The sequence below is a fragment of the Schistosoma mansoni genome, chromosome W, assembly GCF_000237925.1.
Source record: "Schistosoma mansoni strain Puerto Rico chromosome W, complete genome".
Taxonomy (NCBI): domain Eukaryota; kingdom Metazoa; phylum Platyhelminthes; class Trematoda; order Strigeidida; family Schistosomatidae; genus Schistosoma; species Schistosoma mansoni.
The window spans coordinates 33,879,767-33,906,015 of record NC_031502.1 but is presented as its reverse complement, the minus strand read 5'-3'; the positions used below and the strand labels follow the sequence as shown (position 1 = coordinate 33,906,015).

Genomic DNA, 26,249 nt, shown 5'->3' with positions numbered 1-26,249 from the left:
AAAAATATAGTGGATTTGTTTCCATAAATCATTCAAATATAAAAATTCCTATCATTTTTCTTTTTGTTAGAAATCGCTATTATATGTGCGGATTGTTGAGTAGCAGTATTAGTAACCAGTAGCATATTTGTTTTGTTCACTAAAAACTGATCGAATCCTGTTAATTAGTTTATGATGTATTCATTAGTTCAAGTGAATTTAGATTGTATACACTATGCTTTTCATCATAGGTTAGTCATGGTTAAAACAACAGATTCATAATATCTGTAAATTTAAATTTAGGCCAAGCATTTTCACTACTCACGAGGGACACCAATTCTCTCAAAACTACCATATTAGCTAAACAAAACATACCTTGGGCTTTCTGGTAACTGTCTATACAACAATCTACTATAGAGAAGTAATAGTTATAATTCAATCTATGTAAAATGTATCCTATCTCAAAATGAATATAAATTCCACATTTAAACGTTAGTTTACCATCATTGATCACATAATTTACTTGTCAAACATACTAATCAAACAATATAAAATATAAAACGTAAGAAACATGAAGGTTGACATAAGATAACTAGATTTAGTAAATTCATTTGCTTTATAACAGCAAATTATGCTTAGTATTGAAAAACTGGGAAAAGAGCTTTAATATACATATTAGGGGCAGGTACTATGTCAAGCCCACATAGCGTATCCTGGTATTTGAGCAGATCAGTTTATTCATTCCTCTCAAGCTACATTTTGACCTAATCACTTATTCGCTTATCAACATTGACTGTTTTTATATTATCACATGTGTGTTAATTACTTACCCTATTCATCATATGTTTGTTACTTATTTTTGTTCAACTATAAATATTGATTCACTCTTAATTAAATGGAGTTGGTACACTTGCCTTCTCCATCGTTCGTTATTTCGATATGATTCGCTTCCCGATCAACGATTGTACGAAATATACGCATTCGAAATCCATTCTTGTGTTTGACTTATTTGATTTCGTTATTCACTGATGCAAGTCATTGATTATATACGAGGATTGGCGACATATATATTGAGACAGCAATCATTCGTCCGATCTAACTGGAGTCAGATATAGGGTCACTAAAATATATACAAATATATATAAAGCCTAATCAAATAAGACTTGTTTAATAGCTTCAGCTGATATTAATTTCTTTTCAAAATTATAGTCAGTAATATTAATCTGATTAGAAAATCATTTTTATCAATGGATACAATATTTCTTATGATAATTATGTGATAAAAAAAGCACACACACACTCTCACTTGACTCCACCCTCATTTTAGATAAATCAGTTAATTGAGTTAGTAACTATTTCTTCAAAATTTGTCAAATTGATAACATATTATGAAGAATATTAATCATTTAGATAAAATTCTACATTAATAAGACTTTAATAAATACATGTTTACGTATATATATCTATCTATACATAGACACATGCTTAAACAATTAATTTCACTAACATACCCTACTCTTAAATGTTGAACAAGAAATGAGGGTTATACAGATAAAAATCAATGATTAATGATTTTATATTGTTTATTTATTATAACATGGTAAACTATGTTTATATTAAAAAATAATTGAGAAAAACAAAAGCATTAATGAAAGCTCTATGTTAAATTGTTTACTAATGGAAAGCCAACATGTACTAATATTTATAGAATAAATGAATTTTAGATAGGAGTTGAATTGAGGCAATCCACATAGGATGAATATATATGGTAACTAAGATGGATTGAAATTTATTCAAAGATATCAATAATAGAATAATTTAAACACTTATAAATTACATTTGTAACTGTTACACAAGTTGGTAGCTATCTAAGCCTAAATACTAAGTAGTTAACTCATCAAATGTTTTAATTGAAAGGTATTGGGTTCTAGTCCCAGTGTGACATTCAACTAATGTTAATGTAAATCCAATTATTGAGTTCTAAGCTAGATGAAACTTCAGTCACGGATTACAATGCTAGCTATAATTTAGCTTTAGAAAAACTTTTAGTTAATGACACTATTGAGGCAATCCTTACAAAATGTTCATATTATAAGGGGTTTGGTGGAGATTTTAGTAATTTTATAAAGTTGAGATCATGAGTCAATTGATGCTAGATCACCATGGGAAACCTGGAAGCACTGAACGGCCGTTTCGTCCTATTGTGGGACTCCTCAGCGGTGCGCATCCACGATCCCGCCTTGCGAGATTTGAATTCAGGACCTACCAGTCCTACATATGCCAACTAAAACTGATTAAGACTTATTTAAGAATGTCAGGAAACATATAGTTCAATAGTATATAAATTAAATCATAGGGATTCATTATTTTATCGTGACTTATTATTATCCAATAATTTAACCTTTTGCTCTTTTCCTTTAAAACTTTTTTTTTACAAAGGTAGGACTCAATACCGATATAATTCGAAACTTAATAAAGAATCTATTAAAAGTGTATCAATGTAAAACAATGAAAAATATAACAGAATATTCTGTTAACAAGCTTAGTTTAGATGAAGTGAAAAAGTCAAATTGTTGTAAAGCTGTTTATGATTTATTAAACTGGTATCTAAATGAGTATTCTGTTGATAAAGATAATAGTGAAAATAATAATCATGAAATTATCATTAATGGTGACAAGGAGAATACAAATGAAAATGATCTGGATGAAATTGATTTACAAAATGTAAAAGGCATCATTTCTGTCTTCGATGTAAGTTTGATTATTTTATTGTTACTATAACTATTTCAGTAATCTACCCTTTGAATATATTCAAAAACTAAGTTGAGATTTATTTATTCATCTTTGATTAACATCAACTGTGTATGAAACTATCTGGTTGTTGAAATCAAGCTGAGTTTGAATCTGGAACTTGACAGTTGAAAACTGAGTACTACCACAGTTGTGTTAGCAGTAATAACAATAAAAATACAGTGGTAATTAGTTGGATTAAAGTAAACGAGATTTTTTGAAACGAAAATCTATGCTAAAATGAATCTAATTTGAATGTAGAGTTTGTACATTGTACTAGTAAAAGTATTTGAGATATTAATTTGATCATCTATAACGCAAACTCTCTGTCTTTCCAATATAGGCTTCAGGAAGTTTCTCTGACAGATGCTAGTGCTTCCGAAATAAAGCTATTAAACTTCTCGATTATTATATAGTGTTGGGTGTTTATCCGGTCTATTGGTGAACACGGAAAATTCACCTAGGGGAGTTGGAAAACCCTGATTACAAACCAATGGTGCACATGGGCTCCAGTATCCTGAAGGAACAAATGGCGTATGAACCAATCGTTGGTCACCGGCTACCATGGGACTGCATCTCCTCACGATACTCCACTGCCTTGTGGATCAGATATTCAGATCAAAGGCTCCGAGTGTGGCCCCCTAACGAAACCACCTGCTTCAGTCTGGGCACCTGGACAGTATCACATCCCTCACACAAATCAAATGAGATTTGTGTGGCGCATATATCAAAAACTTTTTAAAAATTAAAAATAACTAAACCGTTCCCTATTCAAGACATATTTAAATTGTCTTGTAGCTGAGCACATGCTATATGAGTTGTTAGAAGTTTTGTTACTGCTTAGTTTCATTCATCATTAAATTTAATAGAATTATTGTCTCATTAATATATTTTAATTTCTGACAGACAATCGGACAAACTTTGGAGTTTATCCACAAGAAAGATCTAATTCTAACTGGTTCAATGATCAAGCCAATATTAACAAATTTATGTGACATACGTCTTGCACATGAATCATCAAATTTAACTATAGTTGAAGAATTCAAATCAACAATTGTATCCTATTTAATGAATTCTTTCCCTAATAATGGTGCCGTTTATGAAACATTATGGATTGCCAGTTTATTGGATCCACGTTTCAAAAGTCAAGTGCAGGATAAAAAACCAACAGTGATTAAATTGTTGAGAATGAAGGTAATTCATTTTTGACGGATACATCGACATTTTATTAATATATTAGTTAACATGGCAAATTTAAGTCTACTACTAAATTCACTACTTTATAGAACATAGCTAACAAAAGAGAACTATTTAGTTATGTCTATGAAAGTATATATTTATTTCTGTTCCGCATTTTTACTGTACTTTTCAGGTTGACGCCATGTTCACCCAATCTCCTACTAGTAACGTTTGTAATAATACACCTAAATCAAATTCTGATAATCATTTACCAACTGAGACAACAACCTCTTCTGTTGACTCAACTACCATATCAAACAAACATAGTGGATTAGAAACTGTATTTGGTTTAAATTATTTTCCACGTACATCTCTATCTGAAGTTGATCGTTATCTTCGTGAAGATCCTATTGGTTTAGAAGAAGATCCTTATCAATGGTGGCAAACAAAATCATCTAATTATCCAAATTTATCTTTATTAGCTATGTATTATTTAGCTATATCATTGATATGTATTACACCAGAACGATTAAAATCATTAGATCATTCCGAAGCTAATAATCAATCTATTCCAGATATTAAATTAAATTTATTAACATCAATATATGGTAGTAAAAATAAGGGACAATTTCCTTCAACATCATTATTATTATTAGATTTACCTAATATCAATGATGTATTTGGTCAAGGTCGTTTAAATATTCATAATGATAATCAAATCATGTATAATTATTTATGGCATAATTGGCATTTGACAAAATTTGTTTAAATCTGCTTTTTGTTTGTTTGTTTGCTTGATTCTTCTTTTTTCTTTTCTTATTTTGTATAGACCATTAGTTTTCTCTGTTGAATATCATCTTGGAACAATTTTGTTTATTGCGTATAGTTTTGTTTTTTCTAATTGACTCATTCTACTTTATTAATTTTCACTGCGTTTATTTACCCCTGTGATATGTAAATTAAACCCTATGAATGTTATAATCATTGCCATCTATCTGTCCCATGGTATATATATATATATATATATATATATATAACATACCCTTATAGAAGTACAAACACTGTTAAGCAATGCTTATTCCATGCTATAATTGATATAATCCCCATAAAAATAGTCTTGATCGTTCTTTACATACTTTTTGTTCAATTTTCTTTTCACCATATTTTAAAACATTACAAAATGAATGATTGTTAATTTTGATATTCATTTACTACTTCTAAGAACATTCCTTATAATGAAGTAATTATGCATAACATAAATAATGTTGACAGGTTTTGTTTATTTAAAAGGGAGATGAAGAAAGTAAGGAAAGTGACGAAACAAATGACTATACAACTTCCTTCTTTTTTTCTCTGCATAAAATAAAATGACTTTTTTTTCTTGGTAAAAAGAAAAAAAAACAAAGAACCTGTAAATTTCTTCAATCATTCTATTATGAATGAATATAAATTCATCTTTCATATATATATACATAGTTATCCAAATATATTTTCATTCACTCCACCAGTTTTACCATAATATTTACCAGCAATTAAAAAAACACAACAACCATTGTAAATGTTATTCTTTTACTGTATCAAGTGTTAAAATCTTTTCTGGGCAATAATAAATACTTACGGTAATTCATAGGTAACACAAGTTGTTACCAGGTATTGGTATTATTATTACTATTATTAATGTATGTATTGTTTTGGTTTCTGTTTTTTTTTGTTTGGTACTATAAATATTTTCTATCTTCATTTTTGTACAGTTTATCATACTTTCATTAACTGATGATGATACATCACCAGTGAAAGGAAGTGAGAGAATAAAATTATTTAATAAATGTACAACTGTGTTCTTTTTTCTTGAAAAAAAACTTTAATTGTGTTTTTCTTTTTTTTTTTAAACAAATTATTCCACACAATTTTATTCAGTTTATTTTCTAAAAAAAATGTATGCTATAACGTGTTTCATTATTATAGATAAATAAATAATTCTATGAATTTCATCGTTTCATTGTTGTTGTCGTTGTTGACTTTTAAGAGATTATCACCATTTGTCGGATCATCACCATGTACTACTGATATGGATATAAGTAGACCACATCACACGCGTCCCCACTTTAAAACATTCGTTCATGCGGTGGTTCTACTCGCCATGCCACTTTCTTCTTTCAATGCAGTCTGTGCCAAACTCTCCGTCAGAATGTCGAGTCTATGGTGCGCTGACCTACATAGCTCCGTCGACCTGCCGGGCCACCAAAATCCGACATCCTCCTGGCACCTGGGACATTCAACACCCGCATTTCATAGGCCTGCTAAGCCATCTACATCCGATGTCCGCCCAGCAGCCACACGTCCTACTGCTCCTCTCCGTCGACAGCACCAGCCACAGCCAACGCCGCCCCGCCAGAACACTCCACTCGACGTCACCTCTGCGCACCAGACTGCCTCAACCAGCACCTCAACTCCAGACCCGCAGAGGTGTCTGCAGAACAGCGACCTTCCTCATTCTTGTTGGCAGCGACACCAAATGTAATGAGCAAGAACACGGGTGGAGACAATCGAATGTATTTAAGCACAAATTACAGACTATCTGACTACAATCTGATAACCGTACAGTAAGTAGTTAATTTGCAAAATAACAATCAATTGTCTCAATCTTAATTGTTCCTTCTGCAAATATCAGTCCGTCTTCTCTGATTTCATTGTTCATGCATTTTCGCACTGATTGCGCTTCATTCCTGTTCTTTACTTATCGATCTTCTGCCGAAATACATTCTATGTCTGACCATCACCATATCCTACTTATGTGGCTATAAGTAGACCACACCACAGTAGTAGTGTAGTGAACGAGAACACAAATGGGGACAATCGAATGTATTTGAACACAAAATTACAGTATGTCTTAGAACCATATAGTAAATACTTCATTTGTAAAATATCAATCAACTGTCTCAGACTTCATTGTTCTTTCGTTTCCAAAGTAATCATTCTCTGTTCACGTTCTCTTTTCTTTTATCTTCTTAGCCTTCTGCTTCTAGGCATTTCACTTTCGATTGGTGGTACATACTACTTACATCTGTCGACATCAGTAACACATACCACAGTAGTAGTAGTAGTAATATTAATAGTAGTAGTGAAAAGCAAAAAGTTTTGTGAATGGCTAATGACAAAAAATTTATCCAATGAACTATACAGACATTCAAAAGCAAATAACTAGTATCCTATTGTTAATTCAAAAACCTAAGAACATGAATTTTTCTGTCATATCTTAATGATATAAATCTCTTTTCACAAACCTGAAACAAATAAGGTAGGGAAACAGTCTAGAAAGTGAATATTTACTTCCGTTTAGCTATTGGAAATGTACATTAAAAAAACAAAGGCCTTGAACTTTCTGATGATCATCTTCAAATATTCAACATTAAACAAAGTTCACGATAATATTGAGTCGTTTTGACTAGTGAAGGTGTTGTAAACTTTACCGATAGAAACGGACTATCACCAAACAAATGACAATATTATGTCAACTAGAATATTATTATTAATAAATCAAACTTAAAAGCTAAATTCTTGACCACAATAGCCCAAATGTCATGAGTGACATGAATTTATATATGTAAAGAAGTTTCAGTTCTGTAAAAATCAGAATAAATGAAAAAATAGACAGAGAAGTGGGATTAAATTTAACGAACCAGTATTTTGCGTTATAGATTCAAATAGGTTTAGATGGTGGAAGGGGGAGTACATACTGTTAGTCGATAACTTCTCTTAGAACCAATGTTAATCTGAACAGATTGTCTAACAACATATTTGTAGTAGGCAGAGTAATCCGCACAGGAATATTCTTAAAATTTTTGTTTTTTTAGATTTCCTGTTCACATCAAAAATTTGTAAGGCTAAACATTAATTTGATAGGCTTTACACTTGTACTTGATGGAATTTCTGATGATATTGTCCAGAACGACAATGGGAGCTCTTGAATTAAACCACCCAGAATATAACAAAACCTGTAACGTTCACATCATCCTTAAATCACCATCATTTCCTAATCAGTTAATAAATTTACCGGCTCACTAACTTAAAATTTAATGTTAACAGCTTCGTGAGCTAGTAAATATAGTTTATAAATAGAAGAGCTTTTCAAGTTAGATAAATACATCATAACAGATAGAGATATCTCAGTAGAATATATAAATGAACATGATGAAAAGAAACTTTTTTGTTGCATCAGGTTTACGTCCATGAAAACTATAGATTTTTATTTTAATGACATAAGTTTATCTGAATAATTAACTCGAACGGGTTGAAAGCTACAACTCTCACTGTAACATCAAAAGACACGGGTCTTCGACTTTTAGCGAATAACCTTTTTCTCAGTTATAAGAAACAACCTAGTAAGAATAAAATTCTTGCTGACTGTCTCTCTTCACTTAATACATATATGTTAAGAATATTTCAAGAGTTTCTTCATTTACTCCTTTCTAATATGAACAATTCTAATCGATAGCTTTGACAAAAACTAGTAAATCAATATCGGCTAAAGTTTTTTAACCGTTTAGGTTTAAATCCAATTTGTATTTGTAATAAGAATTAATTAGATCTTAGTAAGTCTTTCCAAGTACACAAGGTTTACTGTTATATAGATTCTGATTTAAGTCAATTTTTTTAAGGTAAATATTATCAGAACAGAGATATGATTTTACTGTTAACAGTATTGGTTGCCATAGTTATGTTGTCTTTTCAGTGTTTACATTCTATCTGGCTTCAGTCATATTAGTATACTTATCTGTTAAAAGCTTATGTATTTGAGCTTATTACATAATTCAAGCAAATAATTACTGGTTATATGATAATAGTTTTTAATTTAATGATGGATATTATTGAAACTTTTAATAGGTAGGTTTCAATGGACTTGAAATGTTCAGCTTACATAACCCTCAAAGTTTTAGGAAATTGTTAATCAACAAAAAGATTGAATAAAAATGAAAATAATGTAAATATTATCTACAGACCTGACTTGAAATATATCGTTAACTTTAATTGTTAATAAGCCCAGTAATATTAGTAAATCCTATTTAGAGAGCTAAGTTATCCTAAACCTTTTAATGTTTTTTTCAAAATAATTGAATTCATGAGTCAATTAAAGCTAGACCACCATGGAAAACCTGGAAGCGCTGTATAGCCGTTTTATCCGAATATGGCACTCCTCAGCAGTGCACATTCATAATGTCTTACTCGGGACTCGAACCCAGGACCCACGGTCTCGCAAGCGAACGCCAAACCTCCAGACTACTGAGCCGGATGGCATCTAGCGGTACTAATGTCTAACTTCAGCCATTTCACGATATTACGCTACCGTCCACTATTGTCTTCGGTGAGTCACTGCCTTACAATACACACTGTTGAACTCCACTGGTCACGGCCTCTCACTAGAACTCCAGGAAATACCTCTTGAAGCCAGTCATTGGTGAGCACATGATTACTATTATTATTATTATTATCAAAATTGGGGGTTTCTAGAGATTGGGGTAATTTAATAGTTGAATTCACGAATCGATTAAAGCTAGACCACCATGGAAAACCCGGAAGAACTGGACGGCACTTTCGACCCACCTCAAACCCTAATAGACATCTTTTAGACTCAATCAAATACCGTTGTTTTCTAATATAAACCAGATTGCATTTTTAGAAACCGGTTAATCTATAAAAAGAACAACTTCTAATACCAAGAAAACTAGTAACATATGAACAATAAAGTGCTGTCTGAGTAATTAAAATATTTACCATAACTTTGGGTTTATCTGTAATCAATTAATAGTAATGAGACCGATGCGAATTTTACCATACACTGATTTGTAGAAAATTCAGTACGAAAGATTTCTGCCTAAATAATCCAAATGATAAAAAGTATAATTACCATTAAGAACTTTGAGATCTTAATCAATGAATCTTCTGCTCGACAAAAATGAAAGCCATTTATCTTAATCAAAAATTACTTTAAACATGATTTACTAACATATCTGTGGAAAATAAAATTACATTGAAAAGCCTTTTATATATTTTTACATGAATGTGGTTGGCATAAGTAATTTGCCAAATACAATCTAGATATTTTTATAAGAAATTGAGAACGGACTTGAACAAGACCTTTGTGTTCAGAATGATAATTGTAGATTATGTACAGTATTGTTCATTTTGAAGTTCAAAATCTCGAAAAAATGTTTAATTATGTGGTATTACAATTTCAGGTCATCAGTTCCTTAATCTTATTATCCACTAAGTTCTTGAACTTCTAGTCAGAAGTTGTAGTTAAAGGAATCATCACAGACAAAATTATAAATGGATGTTCATCAGTATACTGTACGATCATCGTGTTTTGTATTTTTACTTTATATGAAGTTGATGTTGCTTACTATTTATGAGTCCTAAATTGGAATGCATAAGGTGTTTAGTTATTTTAATTTTTCGGTATATCTTTAGTTAATCAATTCGAGAATAAAATAAAGTCAATTCTGCAGTCACTCAACTTAAATAAATCAAATAGATTTTTTTCAATTACAATATTTCTGAGTACTTTACATTAATCATACCTCTCACTGTAGGCTAAGACTTATTTACGTTTGTCTGCTTCTATGTAATTGACTGAGACCTGATTTTCTCTGCTCTTGTTCTTTCTTGAATCCCGTACAGGGTTTCCATAAAGATTCACTCTTTATTCAGGCGCTTGTTGCAGCCCAACACATCCTAGAACGCTGATGTTAATGCTTTTTTATGCTGTATCTATAGCTGTCCAGAACGTCTTCAGCCTAAGTCTCATCTTGTCACAACCAGGTGGTGATCTTGAGCTATGTCAGCTACACTCTCTTTACCCGCGTCTTCCATAAATATTTTGAATATATTTTATTGTTGCAGATATGATTTACCTGGTTCTCTGTAGTGCGATCCGGTGTGACAAATCTAACTTTGTGTATGCGTTTGTAGGGAATATTGTGCCACCCAAAATTATTTTGTTGAAGGCAAACATATTTGCAATTCTCTCACCATTCTCGTTCATTTCTCCAACTCAGTCCATGTCCTCCCATGATATCTCAATACCCAGTGTTATGCATTACCACTTTCGCGTCTGGGTCTCTCATCAGGATTCTCAAGTCATCTCATGATCACTTCGAACGATTACAGTCTCTCATCAAATCGATCTTCATCTTATTCATTTCTATCATTGGTTTATGCATAACATTGGATAATATTCATTGTGGTTTCCTCCTTCTTCGTTTTGAACGATGCTATGATGATCCTCGATCCATTAGACTCCCATCGCTCAAGTACATTTCGTGCTTCTTTGGACAACAGCAGTGCAACTCCTTGTATGTGCGAAGGATCTGCTCCTTCATGACTAGAGTACGACAACACCACTCTCAAAGCTAATATTTCTGTTCACCTCGTGCCCTATGATTTCACTTATTCTGGTCACTGTCAAGTTGTATTTCCTCATTCGCACATCCATTTGAATGGTCAGTCCAGTCTTACACATTGTCCGAACATTCCATGTATCTATATTAATTACTCTGTTTATTGTGGTTGTTAGAAGGGACATTGGTCTCGTGATTTCTTCTAAATGATGATCCTTCAGCTGATATCGTAGAGTTTAAATGGTTTAGAGTGTGTATTCTGGTTAGTGTGTTTTTATCAAGTTTGTTTTCCACATGATGAGGTTTCTGACCCCATTCCCAACCTTTCTCCTTTGCCCAGGCTTGGGACGGGCAGTCACCCTATAGGTGCTACAGATAGAGTTGCAAATATTAAATGAATAAATTAAGAGTAGAATGAAATGGTCGCACAGTGAAACAATTAAGCATCAGTTAAACTCATCTTGTTAATGATACAAATTCTGAACCAGAAGACTGGTAACCAAATACGAAGAGGAGTTTAGATATATCATATTTATCCAAATGGTAAATACATGCTGACATTAACCAAAATCAGATGATTGAATAAAGTTATTCCTACGTTATATTGACTCACACCGCTGGAAATTTAACTTAATTCATGATTATTAGAAACTAAAATATAATCTATCATATATGTATAATATATAACAATAATTTATTATTTAGACACATAAATATTGGTACAAAGAGGCACCAGATATATAGGCGCCACACAAATCTCATTTGATTTGTGTGAGGGATGTGATACTGCTCAGGTGCCCAAACTGAAGCAGGTGGTTTTCTTAGGGGGCCACACCCCGAGCCTTCGACATAAAAGTCTGATCCACAAGGCAGTGGAGCATCGTGAGGAGATGCAGTCCCATGGTAGCCGGTGACCAACAGTTGGTTCATACGCCATTTGTTCCCTCAGGATACTGGAGCCCATGTGCACCATTGGTTTGTAATCAGGGTTTTCCAACTCCCCTAGGTGAACTTTCTGTTTCCGCCAACCCGGTTAAAGCGCCAGACATTCGTTTTTCGTCCTCTCAATTTCGTAAACAACAATAATGCCACGAGAAGGCAGTGAGTAGGATTTCCTTGGCAGAGGTTATATACGCGTGGCTAAGTGAGAGCATTTCGAGAGGGTGAGCGGACTCTCCCTATTTTCAACCGTACCAGGGCATTTGGTTATTATATAATGATTGCAAAGTAATTTTGAATTAATTAGTAATCATTATTATTGTCATTACATAACAATAAGATAAGCAACTTGTTTATATATCTTTTTATAGCGGTTGTTTTTCTCAATCAACTTTGCATAAAGTATAGGTTATTTACTTAATTGTGCATTATATCACATAATGTTCTGATAAGATTTCTCCTGTATATTATTGGATCATATAAACAAACATTACTATATTGCATGATTGTCAATTGTGATTGAAAATGTATAGATCTATTATTAAAAAAACAAAAAAAACTAATCAGGATTTTTTTATTTACTATACATTTTGAGTTAACATGTTCAAACTAATCCATTGAAAATGTCTTAGGAGAATATAGCTATGAAGAAAGATATTATTAGAATATGCATTATATTATTATTTTATCAGTTTATTAATTTTAATAGTTGAATTTACGAGTCAGTTGAAGTTAGATCACTATGGAAAACTTGAAAGCACTAGACGGCCGTTTCGTCCTAGTGTGGGACACTTCAGCAGTGCGTTTCCACGATCCATTAAATAAATTAAAAAATGAATATAAATAGTCGTTCACTAGAATCTATCAATTATTCGTAATTTTTTTCAGGTCAGTAATGAAAAAACAGGTTACTGATAAAATTTATATGAATTAAGAAATATTCGAGTTACAAAAAGAAACTCCTTCGAATATTATCAGAATGGGGCTTTGTGGATATTGTAGTAATTTGTAATAGTCCTGGGTTCGAGTCCCGAGTAGGAGATCGTAGATGAGCGCTGCTGAGGAGTCCCATACTAGAACGAAACGACCGCCCAGTGCTTCTAGGTTTTCCATGGTGGTCTGGCTTCCATTCACTCATGAATTCAACTATTAAAAATCTCTTTCCAATAGTCACAACAGATTTTGGTTATATCGTTATGCCTAATTTATTCTGCTGTTTATTTAGAAAACGGAGAAATTCTGTTAGATCATAATTCTAAACATAATAAACAGAAATAAAATACACTCAAATGTCTAATTCTTGATATATGCGTATAGTTGGAAGAAATATTTGAGAAACTAGTTAATGAGTAAAATTAAGGGAGAAAGCTGGATTTAAGTTGTACTACTGATGTTTAATTATGCAATATAAACATAGAACGATCAAAGTAGTGTATATTTATGAGATACCTAATTTTTCTTGTTTGTTACCATCATTATCCGCTAATAAATTATTAAGTCCATTTAACGATATCTGAAGAAGAAACAGTTTCTTATAGGTTGATATATCAGGGAGAACTATTAACAGTTTTGGAACATCATCTATGAATACAATTCTGTGTGAATATATTATTCGACCACAATTCATTTCACAAATAAAAACAGCTTACAGATATCCCGGTATGCTCAATAACTAATGATAATGTTTAAGATACAGTATGAAGTGAATAAATTTAATCAAGCATAGAAAATCATTGGAAATAATGAGGTGAGAGCAGTAAGATTTGTGGTGCGAACAGTGAGTTGTTCAAATTTATTTAACATTATATGTCACATTCAGTATAACGAAAGGTCATCGGAATCACCACTCATGAGATGAATGACAATAAGATTTAATAAAGGTTTCTTGAAATCACTAAAGTAACTTAATGATTATTACCACATTGTTTCTAATTTATGGTCTCAAAAAGAACTATGTAAGCCCTTCAAAACCTTAATCATGAATTTGCCTTTTTAAAGTCAAATGTATAATAATAATACTAATAAGGCGATTATATTCGAATTATTTATTTACTTACGCCTGTTACCTCTCGAGATGGAGAGTAGGCCGCTCACAAGCGTTCCCCATCCAACTCTGTACCAAGCAATACTTCCCAGTCTATACCAGTTTCTATTCATACTTTTCATGTTTACTTCCGATTCTCTGCACAATGTGTTGTTTGGCCTTTTTTACCGTTTCCCTTCAAGACCCCAAGTTAGAGCTTGCCTCGTGATGCAGTTTGGTGATTTCCGTAATGTATTTTCTATCCACTTCCAGAGTCTTTCCTTAATTTTCTCCTCAGCTGGGAGCTGGTTTGTGCTTTCTCAAAGGATTCTGTTGCTGATGGTATCCGGCCAAAGAACGCTGAGTAACAACTGCTTAGGAGTACTTGTACATTTTTGATGATGGTTGTAGTAGTTTTCCAAGTTTCAGCTCCGTGCAATAGAACTGACTGTCTTGACGTTCGTATTGACGATTCTCACTTTGAAATTAGTTGACAGTTGTTTTGAGTCCCTTATGTTCTTCAATTGTAGAAATGCTGCCCTTGCTTTGCCAATCCCAGCCTTTACATCTGCATAAGATCATCCTTGTTCATCAATGATGATTCCCATGTACGTGGATGTTTCTACATCTTCCAGAGTTTCGCCATCAAGTGTGATTGGTTTGGCGTTCTCCGCGTTGTATTTGAGAATCTTGCTTTTTCCTTTGTGTATGTTGAGGCCTAATAATGCAGAGGCTGCTGCAACATTAGTTGTATTCCTCTGTAACTGTCCGTCTGTATGAGATAGGAGGGCAGGGTGATCTGCGAAGTTCAAATCGTCTAATTGATTCTGAGATGTCCATTGTATTCCGTGCTTCCCCTCAGATGTCAAGGTCTTCATAATCCAGTCAATACCACAAGAAAGAGGAAGGGAGAGTGTAGACAGCCTTGTCTGACTCCGGGTATCATTCTGAATGCGACTGTCAACTGTCATCAGTGCACCACTTTGCAGTGTAGTCCGTCATATAAATTCCGTATAATATTGACGGTTTTCTCAGTTACACCACAGTGTTGTAAAAGTTTCCACAATGTTCTCCTATCCACAAAGTCAAGTGCATTTATGGGGGAATGTTGTGCCACCAAAAACTAATTTTTGAATGAACATAAATTTACAAATCGCTCATTGTTCTCGTTTCTCTCTCCGAATCACACTATGTACTCCCATGATAGCTAAATACCCAGTGTTAGGCATTACTACTTTGGAGTTTAAGACCCCCATCAGGATTCTCAGGTCATCTCATGATCATTTCTCTTCGATCGATTGCAGTTTCCCATCAAATTGATCTTCATCGTCTTCATTGCTATCATTGGTGTATGCATAACATTGGATAATATTCATTGTAATTCCCTCTTTTCTCGTTTTGAACTGTGATTTAATGATCCTCGATCCATGAGATTTTCATCACATAGGTGTGTTCTGTGCCTCCTTGGACAGCATCAGAGCAACTCCCCGAGTGTGATGAGCATTTTCTTTTTTGTGACAAGAATACAGCAGCATCTCTCCCGTATCTAATCTTTACTACCCAGATTGGGTACAATGGATTTCGATGAATCTGAGTACTGTCAAGTTGTATCACCTTATTCCCGTTGAGATTTGACTGAGCCTCCTTGATAAGTCTCCTACATCGTCCACACATTCCATGTACCTATGAAAATTGTTGTTCTGGTTGTTAGAAGGAGCATTAGCCTCGTGACTTCAGAAGAATCTCGTCTTTCATCATGAGACGTTGTAATTGTTCCTTGAAATCGGATGTCAGAGTTTCAATGGTTTAATATGCTTGATCTGGTTAGCGTCCTTTAGTAAGATTGTCTTGTATGAGTTGGTGTTGCCGACCCGACGTTCAACCCTCCTTCTTTGTGTGGGCTTTGGACTGGCGGTAACGCTGGAAGATCTACAGGCGGAGTTAATGATAATAAACTCCTGATAGTGAATTAACCTTCTAACTGTTGTGCATCCATATGCTTACATCAAGCCGATTTCACATTAATTTTCGATATCCAGGAGGAAAATTTGGCTCCACTCATGATGACCAAGTGAACTACGTGTATGAAAATATGCTATGGTGTGATTAGTCAGTTGCATATTTTATGGATGGAAGCCATAGTACTAAAAGTAGGTCAAGTCAGTCATTTAGTCACATGCAATATAGAACCTGGATCATAAACGCACTGGTTCAAGTTATCTTAACATACTAGCACAAAAACCAAATTTATAAAATAATTCCAGGGTAGTAGAAATTGTAACAGTATAAGTAGTAGAAAAAGAGACTAATTATAGAACGAATGAAATAGGCGTAAGAAAATTTCATTATTTCTCAATATATGATATATACAGTAGTGAGGTATAGGAAATGACAAATTCCACTTACTATGATTACTAATATTACATAAGAGAAAAGTAATATATAGTTTTTAAAGAGAATAAACTCTACTTATATTATTACTAACATTGTAACATGTGGATTATCTTAATTCATTTTAAAATTTATCAGTGTTTCATTGAATTTAATAAATTTATTTTTGTATTAAATAATTATTTGCTGACAACATATGATGATATTTTATAGTTATAAGTGATTGTGGGCGTCCTATGCTCCTTCACGAGGTGTAACAAGCGTAAGAAAGTTATAGTTATAGGTTTGTAAATAAGTAACTACTTGTTAACAGTTATATGTAATTTTTATTTTATTTTACAAAAATAGATTATGGTTGGTGTAATGTTTAACTGGTAATACTTTATTCTATTCAAGTTAGGGTTAGAATGATAGAACATGTTCCTGTTTACATATATGTAGATGGTATACTGATAAAAATAAACTAGTGCCCACAACATCTACGACTTTTCTACAAAAACAACAATCATTACATACAATATTAATGATATATGTAATACTAAATGAATAAAACAACTTAACAAATAGATGGAATAAACAGAAAATGAAGTAATTTATTAGCTAAAGTTAATTTTAAACAAAACTGTTTAAGATGTTTTGATAGTAAATCTTTTTATTGTAAGGATGTTAATGTTGTGTCGTTTTTTTTATTTCTAAGTAAACATTTATTGAAAACCAATAACTCTTACAAATATAAACTCATTTAATTCAAATGAATTTTAAAGTGTTTTAATGATCACATCATATGATGATATGTTACTAGGTGGGGGAGTATACACACAGTGAATAACTGCTATCTTTGATTGGAATCATAAATCGATCAATGTTAGACCACCATTGAAAACCTAGAAACACAGGACGTCCGTATCGTCCTAGTTTGGGACACTTCAGCAGTACGCATCCACGAGCCCGCACGCGGAATTCGGACCAAGCACTTTTGATTTCTCACGCAAACGCTATTGATTTATGATTTCAATCAAAAACTCAACAATATTTATAGTCTCATACGGATAAATAACTACTGGTACGTTTGTGAATTTTTGTTATCCTTGAAAAAATAAGTTATTTCATAAAGTCTTTTAAGATAGAGTGATTCCTTAAAGTCCTCGTTTCCCATTACCTATATATCCATGTCTCTCATAGATATAATGGTTGTGTTAGAAAATAAAATTCAGTTAGATGAACCCCACTAGTTGGTTTATTGTTGCCAATATGAAACCTTATGTAGTCTTGTTAATTGGCTTAAAATGAATTTTTTTTGAATTTTTGCTATTTAATAGGTCTATTTTGATCTACACTAACCTGAAATTAATTAAATTGTTGAAAGTAAAATGAACTTGCCCAAAGTCTTTCAACTTGTGAACTTCTTTCTATTATTGCGTAGCGTTTTTCATTTGCATTGAGGTGAAAGATATTATAAGTTCGGTTAATTTGCCTTATACTATACTTCTTCGTGGATATCTGGATTAATGTGGTAATAATTGTTTAAAGAGATGATTATTTAGTATGACATCATTGAGAGTACAACAGCTTAGGTACACTTCAATTAACTCTTAGCTAGATATGTCATGTAGTTTTGTCAAAATTTTACCTAAATGCTTTGAAAATTCCTCAGATGTACTGGACAGGTATGACGAAATGTCATTTTCTGCAAACCATTGGTGTTGTTAAAAAATCAAATGTTGGCAAAGCAATGTTTCCACGGTATAGAATAGAACCTAAAGACGTTACGTAAATATGAAAAATTCCTATTTTCTACCATATTACCCCTGCTCTATATGATATTTAGTAATAAATGTACTACAATAACTCACAAAATCAACTGCGTGCAAACTTTTTTCAAGAGAGCGAGGACACACTGTAACACACTTGCAACACGGAAAAATAATGAAAAATATCGGACAAAGTTGACGCACTCTTCATCTGCGCGAACATCAATTAGCAGTCAAACGCCATGACATATCCTCGCTTATATCAGTACATGTGGACAACTGTGAACACACATTCGACTGGAAAAATGTTAGGATCTTAGATATAGGGAATATTAAAAAACACCTGAGAATTTTCAGAAGCTCGGCACTCAATTCAATCAGCAGTCAACAAACACAGTGAAAACGATCCAATCTATCAACCAATTAGAAAAGTCATGAACAAACATGGGACCAAGAATCAAATCAATGGGAGATACAATCATAATAAAGAAGTAATCAATGACAGGTTAAAGGTCTATAATAACCAATTGAGGTCGACAGGACAAGTTGTGAGTCATATATGGAGAAATTCGAACATTTCACTTCTACCTGAAGTTTGTGCTAATGATGTTGTTCAGAAGAACGATGAAAGCTCCACGAGCAAATCATCCTATTCAGAAGACAAAATTATCTACCTGAGCTACAAATCATCACCATCTCAAACGGTAGTTTACTTATTATAGAAATCAAAGTTTCAAAAACCTCTGTTCACATAAGTTTAAATGATGTTGTTCTATGGGTGAAGTATATTTTGAAAAACATAGAAATGTATTTCATAAGTGTAATTTATATATATACGCTATTTAAATTAGAGGTAATGTTTATATTCTGAACAGAGTGATTTATATTTAATATTTAACTATATAGATAATTTATAATTAAAGTGTTATTCTTGTAACAAGAAAACAAGAAAAATATTTATTGATTACTGAACAGTGATATATATTACGTTTATCCGGTCTTTGGTGATTGTAAAATTATACCTATCATGTTTCAACCTCATATGAAGTGTCATTTGTCAGAACATGGTAAATACTCCTTACTGATCAGTGTTAATTAGGACGGAGCCCATCTTCAGCCACCTAAATTTTAAAAAGGAAATACGACTAAGATTTGAATAGTAAGCAAAGATGGATAGTGGCTAGCAATGGAATCCAGGACGCGCGTCTCGTCCTCTTTGGGACTCGTCAGCTGGATATACTTGCATCTCAGAGTTCATGTTCACTCTAATATCCGAACCCAATACTATTCGCTTCAAAGCCCATCTCGTTATCCACTTATCTACATATCTCAAATAGGACGAAACGCGAGTCAAACTGAATTTCACTACGAGCCACTATCCATCTCTCCTTATAATGCTTGTGAATTAAGGCTATATCGAGGCCATACACACAGTATGCACATATGCCAATAAGAGACTGACCAGTTGTAGTCCTAAACATCAATGGGAAGATTCAAACAAACAATACTAAGTGAATCTAAATATCAAACATTTTTTTCACACTAGAATATAAACGTTTTTTTTATGTCAGCTTCAATGATATTTCTGATCTTTCTTTCTCCTACAAAACCTTTCCTCTATTTTATCACTTCCAAGTAATTCAGAAAAAAAAGACAATTTTTCTCATTATTACTTATACAAGTATTACTCACTTAGTAATATATAAAAGGTCTAAATCTTACAAAAGTCAAAGTATTACAACTGTTTTCTTTCCACCGAAGTAATTTTATTATGTTTATTGATTAGTACCATTATTATTATTATTGTCATTACAATTGGTGAAAGAACAAAAAAATACGACACAAGATAGTTCTTCATTTTATTATTCTATTTATTCCTATGCTTATCTATATTCTTTATTGAAATATATACGTATACATTATATTTGTATTACTACAGTTTTGTATGCTATAAATATTCCCTTATCTTTAATATACTACTTAAAATACAGGAAAAATTGGGCATAAAAATAAAATACAAATAATACAAAACATCTAGTCAATTGAAACATATACAAGACAAAAAAAACTTATACCAACTGTAAGTAAAGACCGATAATAAAGTAAGAAGTGATGAATATAAAAGATTTTTTAACCAGATAACTTCTACGTATTTGTAACCTAAACAGTTATAAAGTGAAATATATAAAAAAGATTGTTGAATAAAATACCGGAAACCATTGACTATCAACTGCCACTAATATTATTATTATTATTGATATGACTATTTGTTGATGCTGGTTATATGCATATCAATACATGCTTGAATAAGGTGTAAATTATTGCTTCAATTGTATAAATGTAAAATTTACATCAGTACTAAAATGTATTATATACGGGTTGAAATGAACAGAAAGAATAGTTAGGTCTTTTTTTAAAAAAAAAAGATATAAAGAAGGTAAAGAATACAAACTATTGTTCAAAAATGAAACTAGATAATTCTGATTAATTAATTAAATAACGTACCATAATTTTGGATATAAAACGAAATACTGATCTGAAATTTTTTAAAAAAAATAACCCATTCCTTGAATAATAATACTGTAGTGAACAGAACACCAATGGGGACAATCGAATGAATTTGATACGAAAATTACAGACTATCTCACTAAAATCTGATAACCATACAATAACCAGTTAATTTGCAAACTATCAATCAATTGTCTGGATTTTGACTGTTCCTTCTGCAAATATCAGTCCATCTTCTCTGATTTTGTTGTTCATGCATTTTCATACCAATCGTGTTCCGTTTCGGTTCTTTTTTTATCACTCTTCTAGTGAAATACATTCTATGTCTGACCATCACCATATACAGCTTATGTGGATATAAGTAACCCACACCACAATACCAGTGACAAAAATACATCTTTATTATTAAACAGTTTTCTACTTTTTACATTTCTTCTTTTTTTTCGGTCATGAATAGATACTGATACGGAAAGAGTTTCTCATTGTGTTAATTTAAGTAATGATCTACTTAAATGAAAGGGATGCAATACATTTTTGAAAATATTAATTCTTCTAAAATTATTCCGTAGTGTTAAAGTAACTGAAAATAGTAAAATGTATTGCGGAATAGTGTTATATGGAAAAAATTTTCTGATGTTGAAGACATATAACCCGCATCTTTAGTAAATCTATCTTAAGGAATAAAGGTGATTTAAGTAGGAAGCAGATATATATTGTATTGTATTTTGTTAATAAAAAAGAATTGGAAGTCACTACTTTTACAATCATTTAACATAAATTTAATAATTTTCAACAATAACTTAAGTATGACTAACAGTGTGGTAGGTAGTTTTAAACATTATTATATATCTAATATGACTAATATGAAAATTTAAAAGAAAACGGTTATCATCTGAGTAAAATACGGAAAATCACAGTTATCATTTTGAAATCATTCTTATTAACTATGAATATTTCTTTACAAAATGTAAAAAGACGAAAAGTACTACAAGAGAATTGAGTTTGATATTTTCTTGATAGTGAATACATAGATGAATAATCAGAAGAGGTTTTTTGTGGTGATTTTAGTAAGTTTATGGTTGAAATCATGAGTCAATTGAAGCTAGACCACCATGGAAAACATGGAAACACTAGACAGCCGTCTCACCTAACTGTGGGACTCCTCAGTAGAGCGCATCCATGATCCCGCATCAAGAGATTCGAACCCAGAACCTACCAGTCTCGCAAGCGAGCGCTTAACCTCTAGTCCGCTGACCAGGCTAGCATCTAATGGTGTTAATGTCTAACTTCAACCAATCCATGAAATTGAGCAACCGTTCACCATTGTCTTCAATGAGTTGATATCTCACAACAGATCTGGTTGAACTCCAGTGGTCATATAAATGAATAATATCATGGTTAATAATAATCATAACAAAATCTTAAATAATTTATTATCATTCTTTTTATATAATAGTTTATTAGCGTCAAACTATTTTCTGTACGGTGAATCTGAAAAAAGAAAAGAACAGAAAAAAGAATTAAACTTAGACATTTCCGGCTTTAAGTTATTCCTAGTTATAACCACCCTTTAATCCAATAACTTCATTTAATTTATAATTTAATTTAAATATGTTGTACTCTACAATTTTGCATAAATTACTTACTTACTTACGCTGTTAACCCTCGTGGAGGAACATAGGCTGCCCACCAGCATTCTTCATCCAACCCTGTCCTAGACAATCCTTTCCATGAATATTATATATTAAATTGATTAAATTATATTAGATTTCAATTTTCTTAACAATACACAATATTTACTTTACCATTATTGATTTATAATAATAAGAATACTTCCTTTAACCTAAGATAAACTATCATCATCTAATATATACTAGGATATTCAATGTTCAAAGAATAATTTTTTTAAAAGGAAGCGATATCTCAAATAATTGAATAATTGACTTTGTCTATTAGTAATTATGATTTTAAAAAAAGGTTTCATTAGGATATCTACTTCCTTAAAGTGTATTAAATGACAATAGATCATTGCGGTAGTATTTCCAGAAAGAAAAAAATTTTTTCTTAAATACATTTTTACTTCGTTGTGATGGTAACTTATTTGTAATTACTTTTTAGTATAGTAAAATTAGACGTCAGTACATTAGGCACTGAATAAATCTTTACTTTTGGTTAAATACTTTTTCTAATCTATTTCTAATACAGTGTTCCTTTGTCCAAGGATTTTTTTATAATATAGAACTAGCTTCCCTCTATTGATGTCATCTGAATGCATTGGTGATTATTGAGAATTTTGTTGATTAATAAATGATAAATGATAAACACAAGGGATAAAACAGAAGGTGATTCTATTCATGTTCTGTTTTTCTTTCTTTTCTTCTTCTTCTTCTTCTTCTTCTTCTCCTTCGTCTTTCACACTGTTGCGAGACATACTGTTGTGAGACATACTGTTGTGAGATGTACATTTTAAAAGGATGATTTCAGCCATTGTAACAGATTCATACGTAATTATCGACGATTAATACCAGTACATAAATTCACAACATTTGAATAGACTTAAGAAAACTACAGCTACGAGGTTATACTGTCCACAAGTAAGTATGAATAAGTAGTATGTTTTTCAAACAGGGAATATTAACTGGCAATCATTTCAGTTGCTCATACTAAATCACTTGTCAGAATGCCGTCAAATACATTGTTTCACTTTATTTATGATTGATCGAAAAATTAGTTTTAAAGTTGTATTTTCTGGTAGTATCACTTTCTGTAAGAAACACCATTAAAATCCTTTTACTTAGTTAATGATTCTGAGAATCACTCACAAAAATTGTCCCTGTAGTCAGTCATTTTTATATCATTTGTCAAAGGAGAAAACAGAGATTGTGATACAATATCACTGTGAAGCTGAACTATAAAGGTGAGCTTCATAATTCTTTTAACTGGCGTTTAAGGTAATCAACTCCGCTTGTAGCTCTTCTAGAGTTACCGCCAGTCCCGAGCCCACACAAAGAAGGAGGGTTGAGCGTCGGGTCGGCAACACTATCCCATACAAAACAATCTTGCTAAAGGACGCTAACCAGATTAAACATATTAAACCATTGAAACTCTGACATCCGATTTCAAGGAATAATTACAACGTCTCATGATGAAAGACGAGATTCTTCTGAAGTCACGAGGCTGATGCTCCTTCTAACAACCAGAACAACAATTTTCATAGGTACATGGAATGTGTGGACAATGTGAGAGACCGGGAGGATCAGTCAAATCTCAACGGGAATAAGGTGATACAACTTGACAGTACTCAGAATCAGCGAAACAAATTGTACCCTATCTGGACAGCAAAGGTTAGATATGAGAGAGATGCTGCTGTATTCTGATCACGAAAATGAAAGTGTTCTGCACACTCGCAAAGTCGCTGTGATGCTGTTCAAAGAAGTACGAAGAACCTTTATGTGATGGGAATCTCATGGATCGAGGATCATCAAATCATCGTTCAAAACGAAGGAGGAAATCACGATGAGTATTATCCAGTGCTATGCACTCACCAATGATAGCAACAACAGGTTCCAAGCCTTAAAGGATCAACTCGAAGAAGAAAAACTATGGAGAACAACAGGAGACGGATTGAGGAAGCACTAATTTCAATGTTCCGGGAGGTGATGGACCGCAAGAATCATCATCAAAATGAATGGATCTCCATCAAAACCCTAGATAAGATTCAATGAGAGAAGAAGAAGGAAGCATTTAACAACAGTCGAACAAGAGCAGAGAAAGTCAAGGCACAAGCTGAATACATCGAAACAAACAGGCAAATGAAGAAGAGGATTAGAACCGACAAACAGAAATACGTGAATGACCCATCAACGACAGCAGAAAAGCCACAACAGTAGGACCTATAAAACAACTATATGACACGACAAAGGAACTTCCAAGGAAATATATTAGTCAAGAGTAAATGGTTAAGGACAAAGAAGGCATGACAATCACTGAGGCTCAGTAACAGAAGGACAGACGGGTGGACCACTCCTAGGAACTCTTAAATAGACCATCTCCACTGAGTCTACCGGATATCGAATCAGCACACATAGACACCTTTCTATAGATGTCGCTCCATCGACTATCGGAGAGATCAGGATGGCCATCAGACACATCAAGAATGGGAAAGCAAGAGGACCTGACAATGTACCAGACGAAGTACTAAAGTCACGCATAGAGGTAACTTCAAATACGCTCCACATTCTATTCAGGAAGATTTGGGAGGAAGAATAAGTCTCGACAGATTAGATAAAAGGATACCTCATCAAGATATCAAAGAATGGATATCTGAGTAAATGTGAGAACTACAGAGGAATAACACTACTATCGGTACCAGGAAAAGTTTTCAGCAGTGTTACTGAACCAGATGAAAGATTCAGTAGACGCCCAGCTTCCAGATCAACAGGCTGGATTATGTAGTGATCGGTTGTGCACAGACCGAATCACGACACTACAGATTATCGTTGAAAAATCAGTTGAGTGGAACTCGTCCCTATTCATCAACTTCATTGACTATGAGAAGGCGTTTGACAGTGTAGATAGAAGAACATCATGGGGACGTCTTCGACACTATGACATGAGTAGCTGAGAAGATCGTCAATATCATACATAATTCATACGATGGACTACAGTGCAAAGTGGTGCATGGAGGACAACCAACAGATGCATTCAAAGTAAGGACAGGAGTCAGACAAGGCTGCTTACTCTCCTGTTAATACAATCAACAGGCATCATCATTTCAGTTATATTTTTCCAAGAAAGTATCAGAAACGACATTTTCTAATCAAAAAAAAAAAAAAAATCATGTTTTATTTATAAGCAAAGATGGATAGTGACTAGCAGTGGAATCCAGGACGCGTGTTTAGTCGTATTCTTGACTCATCTGGATTTACCTGCATTCCAGAGTTGATGTTCACTCTGGGACTCGAACCTAATACCGTTCGCTTCAAACGCGCGTCATGAACTCCCCTGCTAGCCACTATCCATCTTTGCTTATAATGCTTGTGACTGAAGACAATATCGAGGCAGTCCGCATAGTATGTACATATGCCAACGAGAGACTAGTCAATTGCAGTCCTAAACAACAATGGGAAGATACGAGTAAACAATACCAAGCGAACTTGTTTTATTTATTTATTATAACTATAAATAATAGAAATGTTTTGGAAAATATTTTTTTGAAACGAAACAAAACTTTCTGGTTACTGTTTTGTTGTGCATAAAAAAGGACTTTCTTTTTTAAAAAAAGGCTTTGTA

General features: G+C 32.8%; 1 protein-coding gene across 1 annotated transcript in view; it reads left to right on the top strand.

Moving 5' to 3' along the window:
- Smp_157860 (hypothetical protein) overlaps positions 1-4,717 on the top strand; it is a gene marked incomplete at both ends in the record, with an annotated part of 31,944 nt that extends 27,227 nt beyond the window's left edge. The window contains 3 exons of the mRNA XM_018789456.1: positions 2,419-2,730; positions 3,676-3,963; positions 4,142-4,717. Coding sequence (XP_018654897.1) covers positions 2,419-2,730; positions 3,676-3,963; positions 4,142-4,717 — 1,176 coding nt within the window. The remainder of the gene's footprint in view (positions 1-2,418; positions 2,731-3,675; positions 3,964-4,141) is intronic.
- Between the last annotated feature and the right edge of the window lie 21,532 nt (positions 4,718-26,249).